We start from the raw sequence: 12907 nt of genomic DNA, 5'->3' as shown, positions 1-12907 counted from the left end.
GTGGTGCATTCGACTCAATTGACCGCCCAAAGTTGTGGAGGAAACTCACAGAATTAAAAATTGATCAGCGCTTATTGATTCTAATGCAAAATCTACACTCTTCCAATACCTGTCAAGTCAAACTTAACACCAAAGGTCACCTTTCCTCAGACATCCCAAACTCGAAAGGGGTAAAACAAGGGTGTATTCTTGCCCCCTTTCTATTTAATTTATTTTTATCAGACTTGCCAGATTACCTTCAAAAAATAGAATCACATGCCCCTAAACTCAATCAGAAACCAGTTCCTCTCCTATTATACGCAGACGATGCTGTCTTACTATCACTAACGAGCTTGGGTCTGAAACGTCTTATATCCTCACTGATCCTTTACTGCGAATGTAACAAACTCTCTATAAATTATGAGAAGACAAAAATTTTGGTCTTCTCGAATGGTTGGAAATTAGAGAAATGGAAAATAAGAGGGCAAGAAATCCAACAAGTGAAAATCCATAGATATCTGGGAATCTTATTCCAGAGCAACTTAGGGTGGGCAACCCATCGCACAAATGCCATAAAACAGGCAAAGTGCATCTCATCAGCAGTTGCCTGTTTTTATTATCAGAAAGGTAATCAATTTATTCCTGCGGCCAATCAGATATTTCAAGCAAAAGTGCAATCCCAGATATTCTATGGTATCCCGCTATGGGTCCAAGCATATAACAGTGATTTAAAAAAGATTCACTCCAGCTTTCTGAGACGTATTCTTGGACTCCCTCCTATGATCAAATATGAAACAATGTGTGCAGAAATAGGCATACACACAATGGAATACTGGGCATGGTCCACCTCAATAAAGTATTGGTTACGCTGCCATTTTCGCTGCCCTCCATCAAGTCTGCTCGCTGATTTGCTCAAAGACCCTTATAAATCAAGATGGTATCAGCACCTCGAAAAAAAAATTGAATCTTTGGGCATCGAGCTGGAGCTCCTGTACAATTCTAATGAGCAATACATTCTCCATAATATCCTAACTAGACTAAAGGATGTCGAGAGACAACATATTATGGCAGCTGTAAACAAAATTTGCTCCCCCAGATTCTATGATTTAAATATCTTAGATTGCAGAGCCAATTACGTCTCTAAATTAATAATCCCAGCCCAACGTAGGGCTTTTATGCTGGCCCGTTTGAATGTTTTTCCCTCAGCATTTGTCTGGGGAAGATATCAAAACATTCCCAGAAGCAAGAGATTCTGCAGATGTTCTATGAATGTCCCGGACACTGTAGAGCATATCCTCTTTCATTGCCCATTGTACAGTACGCTCCGTCAACGCGTGCTGTCCCCCCTTTCGGGTGGTCTGGAACCCCAGCAAGCTGAATGTGTGGGACTCTACCTATCCGACGCTGACCAAAGGGTAACGGCGGGGGTAGCCGAGTTTTTGGCAGCAGTCCTCCAAGGAGCAGGTTAACAAGGAAAACTACTGATTCTATATGTATATATTTATATATGTATGTAGCCAACTCCTGCCTTTTTATATATATCTCAAGGCTTTTATAGGTTATTTTCTTTTTATGGTTTTACCTGCAAAATGCCTAATAAAGGTTTGATAAGAAGAAGAAGAAGAATATGAACATTTTAAATCCACCCCCTCCAATATTTGCAGTTTTATACATACTATTTGGTTGGAGAACTGCATTGCAAAATTCAGAGAAGAGCAAATTTTGAACGATAGCTATGTTTTGGTTTGCATATTGATCCGAGAAGTACAGATTAGATTATTTCTGATTAAAATGCAAGCAAAACAGAATTTCTCATCCACCCCTATTGACATAACACTTATAGTTTGGCCCCAAGGATGGCAGTGCTATTGTGCTGCTGGACATTTCGCCAGAGCCCTTATCTGACCTCAGCACTCCCCTGAGGAAACCCTGGTTTTGTTCCCCTTTTCCTTTATCCCCACTTAGTGAAGGTTGGCATTGCTGGGTAACAGACACTAGAGAATCCACACTAAATGCTACAACCACATATAATCTAATAAAGGCAGCCAAATAGCTTTTAGCGTTTTAAACTCACATGGAGCCACCCAGAAGACATGTAGTGGTTTGCGTTAAATGACATACCAGCAAGAAAAACCCATTTATTATTGTACCACCAGAAGGCAGCCACACGTGCTGGGATGATGATAATAATAATAATAATAATAATAATAATAATAATAATAACAACAATAATATATTATATTATTTATACCCCACCCATCTGGCTGAGTTTCCCCAGCTACTCTGGGCGGCTCCCAATCGAGTGTTAAAAACAATACAGCATTAAATATTAATATTAAAAACTTCCCTAAACAGGGCTGCCTTCAGATGACTTTTAAAAATAGGATAGCTGCTTATTTCCTTGACACAGTGCAGGCAGGCGCCACTACCGAGAAGGCCCTCTGTCTGGTTCCAATGGCTTTGGATTCTACTTTTACTAATTGTCATGTAGAAAGGCCACTGCTGTAACACTCCCACCCCACCACTGGATCAACTGCGTAGCTAATTATGGCTTCAGCATTCACTCTGTCACCCCTGACTATTCCACCCCATTCCTTTAGGAATAAGGGAGCCAAGTGATTGACAGCACACAGCTAAACCACACTGGACTGACGTCAATGGCCCTCGCATAACAGCTGCTAAAAATAGAACAGATAATAATACAGGCGTGCATGCGACAAGGGTCCCCGCTTACACCAGGGGTCTCGCTTACACAGCAGAAGACTGATCGAGCCCTCATGCAGGAGACAAAAGAAGCCGCTTTCATCTCATCTGTATCAGCAGGAAACTTGAGGAGCAGCTCCCTTGGTGGTCATGCATGCAAATGTGTGGCCATCTCCTAAAAAAGCTGAGGAGGAGATTAAAAAGACTCTCATGATGTGCTTCCCTAACTTGACTCACTGCAATTCGCTTCTCTCACTGGCCAGATCCAGTCTGATGGGGGAGCCTGGCTAGCAACAAGGCCACGATGCAGAGGGGTGTGTTGGATATGCTCATGGCTTAGCTCTGCCGAGAGTCAGGTGGAGGATCGCTGGGCCTTCTGGGAGTGGGTTGGAAGGCAGTCCTGTAGTGAACATCCTGCTCTGTGCGTATGAGATTCCATGCAGTTTTCTGCATGCATGCAACTGTGAAAAATGATTGACCGCTGGGTACCAAAGCCAGTGCTTCTCAAAAATGCTGAGCCAGAGCTCCACCTTTTAAATGTGTTGTTCCTGGACTCAGCACCACAGATGAGTGTGCAGTCGCCCTTGTGTGCAATTGCAGTCCTCTGTGGTGCACAAAGATCTTTGTATCAGGAGCACTAACCTAAAACTGATTTTAAAAGTGGAATGGAACAAATTACTCCCCCCCCCCCCATTCTAGAACTAAGCACAGAGAAGCATCCTAAGAGCAAAACAACAGCTCTTTTTTCCAAATCAGGGCGATATGATGAGGCAGTGGAAGAAAAGTTGTCCCACAAATCCACTGTAGATTAGTATGGCCTTCTCTAAGGGACGATTCATTCCAATCACACATTGGGATGGGAGAAGGCTCCAGTTGACTCAGGATCCTATCTCATCTTTAAATTGTCTCTTTCTCCCCCTCCAGTGAGCACAGAAATGCTCCCTTGCAAGACCAGGTTTGCAACGCAGTTTGAGCTCCATTTTATTAATTTATAATCCTTGGAGAGAGAAATGGGAGGGGTGTTGATAGTGGAAACACCTTAATGTATAAACATGGTGCGGTACCTTTGCTATGGTCACTGGATTCCAAAGAACAGGGGATTAAAGGATTCAAGCAATAACAGAGCCTCTTGGATGAGTGTCGCTTGTTTTATGTCTAGCATTTCACATTAGACAAGCACACGTCCAGGAAAAGCACATCGCTTGAGGCAGTCATGCCACAGCGGAAGTTTCCATGCCTGGTAAATCGCTAAGCATTTCTATTGCTCCTACCCATCACCCACACTTTCCAGTGTACAACCCTGCTCCTCTTGCCAGATAGAGAATGTGCCCTGACAAAACCCGGATGCCATGAAGCTATGGCTGTCACACAATTAAAGTAATCTTAGCTGATGAATCATGTTAGTAGGTTAATCAATTAATTGATTAAATCTGCATACATTTGCACATAAGGGGGGGGGGGGAACACAGCAGTTCTAAAGAAAGCCAAGAGCTGTTGCCCTCCATTTCTGCTTGCATTCAGTCTTCCCGTGGGCACCTGGTTGGACACTGTGAGAAGGGAGGACTGGACGATGGGCCCTTGGCCTGATCCAGCAGGGCTCTTCCAATGTCCTTTGTGATAAGAAGTATATTTTAGTTTTATCTTCATCACATCTTAGAAGAGGCATTCCCCATTATGTCTCATATCACAGAATGCCCCTTCTAAGACAGCGCTTGCCACCTACAGTTTTTATAAGTACTGGAATGCAAAATAAGCTTGAAAACATTAATGTCAGTTGCCTGACTAACCAGGGACACTTCTTTGGACAAACAAATTGACTTTGGCTGACAAAACAAAGCAACCCTAAAAAAAGCACTTGGCATATCTGGATTCCTCTGTGTTCTAGTGGTGGAAAAAAGACTGGTTTCAAAAAGTGATAGCTATAGAGCAAGTATGAGAAACTTGTGACCCTCCAGATATTTTTAGGTTATCATCCCTCACCATTGGCCATGATGGCTGGGACTAAGGATCTGTACATTTTGGTTTTCTCGGTGTCTCATTTTCACAGTCTCAAATCCAGTTCTCTACAATTTGCAAATTCTTTTTTTGTAAATTCCTCATAAAAATTCCTCAGCATTTTAGTCCAAAACCTTCCTAATAAACACATTTTTATATGTAATTCTGACTAATGGACATGTTTTTGCAAGCAATTTTCCCCAATATAATGCATTTTTGAATGTTATTTCAAATAATATCTTCATTTTCATGCACAACTGTCCTCTAATATATGACTTTTTTGAACATTGTTTGGGGAATTACAGCGTGAATGTTGAAGGATAGGTGCTTTTCAGTTTGTACAGTGGTGCCTCGCGAGACGAAAATAATCCGTTCCGTGAGTCTCTTCGTCTAGCGGTTTTTTCGTCTTGCGAAGCATCCCTATTAGTGGCTTAGCGGCTTAGCAGCTATTAGTGGCTTAGAAAAAGGGGGGGAAGGGAAAAAACTTGCAAGACTCACAAGACGTTTTCGTCTTGCGAAGCAAGCCCATAGGGAAATTCGTCTTGCGAAGCGCCTTGAAAAACGGTAAACCCTTTCGTCTAGCGGGTTTTTCGTCTTGCGAGGCATTCGTCTTGCGGGGCACCATTGTATATTGTTTCAGAAAGTGCAGATGTTATAGGATCAGCTTTAAATTCTTCCTGAATTATTTTTTCCAGCATTCTGATCTGTGACTAATGAGAACTGGTGTCCAATGACATCTGGAGGGCCACAGGTTCCCCACCCCTGATTCAGTGCCATGATTGTCCACAGTCTGGACATTCACCCTGTTATACTCCTCCTTCATACGGTTTGTGCTTTTTTGCAGTGTTTAAAAGATTTGTTTGACCAGATCTTTAGCAGACAGGCAAAAGAACCAACTGTACACTATAGACCATGATAGCTCTATTATACAGTCCATATCGGGGGGGGGGGGGGAGGGGAGGGAGAGGACCCAAATCCACTACCGTCTCACAATGAAGGATGGCTGGAAAAGAACACCAACAAAGAAGGGAACCTGACCCACTGGAACATTTTCTTGGCCTGTAGATTTTCAAAGGAACGAAACACCTCTAGGTTGTAAACCTATAAAGAATTCATTCTGATGTCAGTCAGGGAGTATAACATTTCTTCAGAATAGAATCAGCTTCTACCGAACTAAAAGGAAACTCTCTCAACAATGCCTGCTATGCTCTACGAGGGCTATTCCTGTGGCATGTCCACATGGAAACGTCTTCCATTCACTGTTTGAAGAGCACATCAGGAATGCAAGAATGTTCGTTTTGGGTTGGGATAAACCCAGACTTGGTTAAAGCAAATGTCCTATCTGGGTCCTCAGAAGCAGGTATACTTTGGAGAGCATGGCCTATTGGTTTCATCAGAGCTGGGCTTGGATCTTGGAATTGTGGGATCAAATCCTATCTCTTCCAGGGTCACTATATAAAGCATATCTCCACTGAAGGAAAACAGGGTCGGTAGTCAATTGCTTCCCAACAAACTGCAGTAATTTGAGGGGGTGAGTGGCTAGCAATTAGTGATTGGAAGAAACTGATTCAGCTCTCATTTAAAGCCAAATTTATCAAATCTGTACTTTCCAAACAATATGAAAACTGAAACACAGCCATTCTACATAATTTGCACTTATCTGAATTTTTCGATGAAGTTCTCCAACCAATCAAGTTTCACAACAAAGCACACACCAGGCAGAAATGAACATACAAATCAATGCTGAGGGATTTGGAGGAAAGGAACTGTAATAGTCAGGACGATTCCATAATGCTTCCTCTAACAGGAAACCAGCCATTAACACCTTACAGAGAGGGAATTAGCCGGTGGTGGCCCTCGGCTCATTTTGGTGGTGGATAGAGGCTGGAGTGTGACAGCTTCTAGCACCCCACCCACCACAACACACAAGCAGGTGCTGTGGCACTGCACTGCATCACTCTTTCAGCTTTATGCCACAACCAAACGCTATGACTCTGTACATCAACCTTCAGAAGTTGTCAGCTACATACTCTGTTCCTTTTGAAACTAACCAGGTGGGTGTGACTCACCTCCTCTTTTTGAAGAGGACTTGGAAGACGTCGACCACTGCTTGGTCAGCACTCTCCCTGGCAAGGCTTCACCGATATTGCTAGCAGTGTCCACCGCCTCGGTGGATGGAGATATGGCCTTTGTTTCCGTATCATTCTCATCCAGAGGGTCTTTGGGAAGGTGCTGCTCCAGCTCACTCTCATTGCAGCTGAACTGGGCCATCTTCTGCGCCAGCATCAGTTGTGCCTCCTTTTCCAGCTGCCGGATGTCCTCAATGGTAAGCCCGTACCATTCATCCTGCCAGCACCAAGCTTGCCTGTGGGCCCGAACCATCACCTTCCGCAAGCCTTGGGGTTGGAGACAGGGAGACACAAAAATTTTCAGCAAGCCACTGATCTAGCTAATAAGAACACACATTAGGGGGCATCACCACATTTCAACCCATTGTTGATCAACAAAAGCTTCAGTGCTACACTTGGGCGCTGATTCATGTACATACCCAGATCTCCCCTCCTGGAATTCTGGACTTAGGAAGGTTTATGTTTTTCTTAATAAATCTTGAATGCCTCCATAACATTCTGTAAGCTAGACCTCTGCTCAATATATGGCCTAGAGTTCTAGCCTTGGCTTTTCCCCCCTGGGGTTCTGCAAGGACTCTTTGATGTATTTGAGGACATAAAGTTGCAATGCAGTCTCCAGGGCTGGCCCTACCATTAGGCAGAGTGAGATGGCCACTCCCAGTGCTGGGTGCTGGGGTGTGTGGGGCAGCGGAAATGTGTTAGAAGCCAGAGCCTGCCTTGTATGTGTAAGCTAGATGCTGCCCTCAGGTGTGGTGCACAAAGGTGTCTTATCACCAATGTTGAAATAAAGTTAAATTGCTAGCCTGGCTGTATGTGGAATGGGTGTGTGTTTCAACTTATCTTTAATCTCAGGCAACAAAATGTATTTGGCCAGTCCTTGCATTCTCCCATCCAAGCACTGACCAGAAACAACTTAGTTTCCATAAGGCTGCCATGTCATGTGCCTTCAGATCATGCCCTGAACCAGTTCATGCAGATTTAACTGGAACTTTGTTCTTGGGCTTAGCTCTGGTCTGGCTCTGGGGCCAAGTCCTGCCAGACCCTCCTAACACCAGCCTTTGGTAGGAAGGTGTGGTCTATGGGTGAGCCCAGGGAAAACAAACACAGTGGCCCTCCAAATTGAGTTCAATTCCCATCAGCCTTAAGCAGCTTTTCAAGATTCTTCCATAATGTCAGCCTCTTAATGGATGAGCCAGGAGCAAATATGCTGAGCAGAGCTCAAGGAGTTAAAAACTTACCAACATCATGAATGAAGCGCTCTATTTTAGACTGCATCCCCCAATATCTGAATTCCACCTTGCACAGCTTGTATGCACACATCATCGGGTATCTCCCAGGGCTGTTCTTGTGCTCTTTGATCCAGTCTTCTGACAGAGGACCCCTTGTGGTCTTCACGGATTTATATAGCTTTGGATCTTCTTCTGATTTGTATTCGTGTGGAGGGATGGGATCTTTAACAATATCAATGGGATCTAAGTCCAGAAAAGTAGTTTAAACAAAAACATTGAAGTGCATGGAACTCTAAACATGATTTCATCAAAGCTTTGTTTTGTTTTGATAACTGTTTAGACTTAAACAACTGGTATTTAAACACTTTACACAAGTGAGTCAGAGGCTGGTGTTTCCTTTCTCTGAATAAGTCTCAAAGAGAAACTTTACTCCAGATATGTGTGTGTGTGTGTGTGTGTGTGTGTGAAGCAGGCAATCAGAGAATTCTCTGTACGATTTGACCACAACATCTCTTCTGAAAAATGCTATGTCTCAGAGGTTTAAATCATAGAACAAACAAATTGGCTACATCAATATCAATTGACCATTTTCTAATGTGGTTGTAGAACACAGACGATTTAAACTGGAGTTCCACAAGTTTCTACAGTATGAAGGTCAAACAGACCAAAAACAACATGTTGTTGCTCATGTGCACCAAGAATCATTCATATAGGTCAGGACTTGTAGGACATTAACAGCAGGTTGAAATTTAGGATTTAGAAATATCAGAAGCTGCCTTAGTCAGACTATCGATCCATCTACTGTAGTATTGGCTACATCAGCTGTCCCCAACTTGGTGCTCTCCAGATGTTGTTCTTGGCCTTTGAGCATGCTGGTTGGGGCTGGTGAGAGCTGGAGTCCAAAACATCTGTAAGGCATCAGGTTGGTGAAGGTTGTATAGAACAGCTTGGGAACTGCTTCTTTGTGGGAAGTAATGACTGTTAAAGTGGTATAAGAGTACCTTAAATGTACAGTGTGAATATGACCTTATTATTTACTGTAGGTGTGGCGAACCCTTGGTCCTTCAGCTATTACTAGACTCCATCAGTCCCAGCCATCACAGCCAATGGTCAGGGGAGGATGGGGCTGAAGTTCAACAGGTTCCCTCATGCCTGATTTAACAGAAGGAAGGGAAGCATCTAAATTTTCTGCATTAGACACAAAGCAGCTGGCAGCCCCACAGACAGTGCAGACACACTGTTTTGTTTGCTAATGCTCCACCACAGTCTTCCTGCAGCTCACATTTTCTGCCTTTTTAAGCCTTGAGAGTTATTTAACAAACACTTAAACAAAGGGAAGAGGTTTCATACAAATGTAGTAGAACTAATTAACTATCCTCTTAAATAAACCTTTATGCAGAAACTGGTGTCAGGGGTACATTTAAAATTCAGGTTGAAAAACGTCTCAGCATTTCAGTTAATTTTCTCAGAGAATTAACTGGTCTGTGGGTTCCGAATGACACATCCATCACCATCAACTGTGCATGGACGACTGAGGTGTTATTGCTACACTAGTGCTAATCAGGTGTTCTTTACAAGGAGATGCAGTCAATAAGCTGGCTCCAGAGACTCGCCTTTGCCATCATCTTGGGCTTCCCTGAAGCCTGCTTCTGTGTGGATGGTGAGGCTCCACACTCACTTCAGAACTTTGGAAACAGAGGGAATGATATTTGGGTGAGTACTGGCTGTTCAAACACTATCCCCCAAAGCAAGCTTTTGCCTGATTATGTGCAGGAATGCTTTAAAGATTGAGATACAGTTCAGGAGGATTTACAAGTCTCCAAGCAAAAGCACCAGCCCTCCCAAATATTGACGCTGGACAAGTCAAAGCAGTTCACTGACATCACCGGACCCTGTGCTTCCTCTCTGCCTCAGCCAGCAAGTTCTGGTCTTGGTGTGGCAGAGACTGCAGCCAAAACTAATTAAGATATCTGCTGTCACCGGCACACTCACACACCATGTGTTTGAGACCCAGGAACAAACACCAGCTTCACTCTATTTTCTTGGTGGTCCAGAATGCAATCCTTAAGAAATTGCCCAGAGATGAAGTGCATATTCCCTAGTTCCCAAATCTGTGTTCTGACACTCAATAATGGAACCTTTGTCACCTAGTAATGAGGAATATGACTTTTATATGTATGGATGGCACACAGTGAATGTCCAGAATGTGGGAACATTAACATTCAGATGGTGACAAACATGTTTATTCCCTGTCACCTCATCCTCTCTCTCGGCATTTCCATCTATCTCTCCCAACTTTCCACTGTAGAATTTGATGTGTATGCCCCTCAGGGCAGCAGCTTGCTTTTTGCATATGCTAAAGCACCATGCACATTGGCACTATAATATGCCCTGCGCTGAATTAAACAATTGCTCAATCTAGGGATGAGAAACCTCAGGCTTAGGGGATGAATGCAGTTCCCTGACCTCTGTCCCTGGCCCTCCTGAGCACTCCTCATCAATCCAAATTCTTCAGCATTTTAATGCTATTTATCCTAATAAACACATTTTTGGAAAGTATTCTTTTGCATTTTATCCATATATTCCATATAAAAATAGAACTTCATGAGTCAAACACATAAAAACTGCAGGGTTCCATCCTAGGCCCATTGCTGTTCATTTCTTTTTTAAAAAATAAACAACTTATATGAAGGAATTGAGGGAATGCTCATCAGTTTTGCAGATGACACCAAACTGGGAGGGGTAGCTAATGCAACAAAAGACAGAATTCAAGATGAGCTTCTCCTTAATAGATTGGAGAACTGGGCCCACACTAACAAAATGTATTTCAACAGGGACAAAATTAAGGTCATTTAGTCAGGAAGAATCAGCTGCACAAATATAAAACATCTGGCTTATCAGTAGTACATATGAAAAGGATCCAGGGGTCTTAGTAGATCACACACTTAACATGAGTCAAGAGTGTGATGCAGCAGCAAAAAAAGCTAATGCTATTCTAGGCTGCATCAACAGAAGTCATACTCCTGCCCTATTCTGCCTTGCTCAGACCACACCTGGGAGTCCTGTGTTCAGTTCTGGGAGCCATGATAAAGGGTCTGAAAGCAAGTCTTATGAGGAATGGTTGAGGGAGTTGGATATGCTGAGTCTGGAAAAGGAGAGACTGAGAGGAGATAGCCATCTTCAAACATATAAAGGGCTCACCATACAAATAATTAACACTATAGTTGTTTACATGCACACACAAGCAACTGTTAGGCAGAATGAAAGATTGGGAGTGGGAAGAAAATACTCACCAAGAACGGTCTGCCTTTTCTCTGCAGGGGAAAGGTTGAAGACGTTGGCTTGCTCTCCTGAGTCAGATATGTAATAGGTTTCAATATCAATAGAGAATTTCTCCACAAATGGGCACGTATACCTGAGAAAGAAATAGCATCAGGGAAGCTTAACCTAAAGCTTCTTCACACCAAAGTGCTTCAAAAAATAATGTGAACACCCACATAAATACAGGTGCTTTTCTTCCAGAAGAGAGGGGGGGAGCCTCAATGACTTACAATGTAGCACAGATTTCATTAGCATCTTAGTTTTCCTAAGATGAACATCCAGCGTTTGCTAACTTGGCAAAAATATATTATTTTAGACAATATACTACTTTAATTAATGTATATACTTTTGTGCATACTTTTCCCCAAAAGAGCATTTTATACACAATATTTGGTGGAGAACTGCACAACAAAATTAAAAGAAGTGAGAATTTTGAAGAACAATTGAGTTTTGAATCACACATTGGTTTGAGAAGTGCAAATTAGATAATTTCTCATTAAAATGCAAAAAATTGAAGTTCTCAGGCACCACTGCTACCTGTGGCAAAGTTAGACAACTCCTTTAGCATGAGCCAAATATCAACACGTGCACATGCCCTTGAATCCATGTGTGGTGAAGGTTAATTAAAACAACAACAAGGAGGGTGTTTATTTTACCTGTTATCTTCAAATCTCCATTTTACAAAATGGGACTTTTTGTGGCCTATCTACCACACAGAGCTGTTGTTAATACAAGCCAATGTCAACTGTTAAGTGAGCTACAGAAATGAAAAGCTCTTATAAGAGGTAGTACCTTGTCCTTGTATAAGGATACGCATTCCATGACTCCTCCTCAACTCTTAAAGCTGCCTTTGGCAGTATAGACCGAAACCAACTGGGGATATGCATACCAATATGGTATACTTTGTGGGTATACTGCCCATTGCCACCAGGACCATCTGTATATGGTCTGTTTTCCAAAATCTCTACACCACTGCCTTCACCACATGTCTCTTCTCGGCTCTTTTTCTGAAATTACAAAATAAAACAGGGTGAGCAGATTCAACATTGCCCCTTGCTGAATCATTCGAGACCTGCCATCAGGTACCACAGTGGTAAATCAAAATCTTCAGAGCTGTTTAGTTAGCCATATCACCAAGACAGACCTCTTGGTTTAGCTGCGCCTCCTCGCCCGCCTCCATCTTCATCCCCACCTGCAACAAGCATTTAGTTATACATACTGTAACTGTATTTGTTCACACCCATCCACTGTTAGTCCTACTTTTGACCATCTCTGTTCTCTTTCCATTGCCAACATTGTAAGCTCCTTGGGGCGAGGATCTGGGTTTGTTTGTTTTTTGTTTATGGGTAAATGTGTGTGCATTAGAGTAAGGTTGAATATTGCTTCTCCACATTTTAAAATGACCATTCATGTCCTGCAAAAGTGGTGGGACCTTTTTTTTGGGGGGTGGAGTCAGGAGATCCATATTGCCCTCAAAATGTTAGTGTTTCCAGAGTACCCTGAGAAGAAGGATTGATTGTAAAAGAGCTCTGGCAATTCTGATTTCTGAGG

General features: G+C 42.8%; 1 protein-coding gene across 7 annotated transcripts in view; it reads right to left on the bottom strand.

Annotated features, from left to right (window-relative positions):
• Window positions 1–12907, bottom strand: part of PITPNM2 (phosphatidylinositol transfer protein membrane associated 2) — a 204472-nt gene that overhangs the window by 78990 nt on the left and 112575 nt on the right. For all 7 annotated transcript variants that reach the window (XM_079956393.1, XM_079956395.1, XM_079956396.1 and 4 more), the window contains 4 exons: window positions 12149–12363; window positions 11329–11450; window positions 8045–8278; window positions 6747–7073 (listed from right to left, as the gene is read on the bottom strand). In XM_079956393.1, coding sequence (XP_079812519.1) covers window positions 6747–7073; window positions 8045–8278; window positions 11329–11450; window positions 12149–12363 — 898 coding nt within the window. The remainder of the gene's footprint in view (window positions 1–6746; window positions 7074–8044; window positions 8279–11328; window positions 11451–12148; window positions 12364–12907) is intronic.

Source organism: Podarcis cretensis (genome assembly GCF_951804945.1).
Source record: "Podarcis cretensis genome assembly, chromosome: 16".
Lineage (NCBI taxonomy): Eukaryota > Metazoa > Chordata > Lepidosauria > Squamata > Lacertidae > Podarcis > Podarcis cretensis.
The sequence above is the reverse complement of the archived record's forward strand: the minus strand, read 5'-3'. Positions and strand labels throughout refer to the sequence as shown.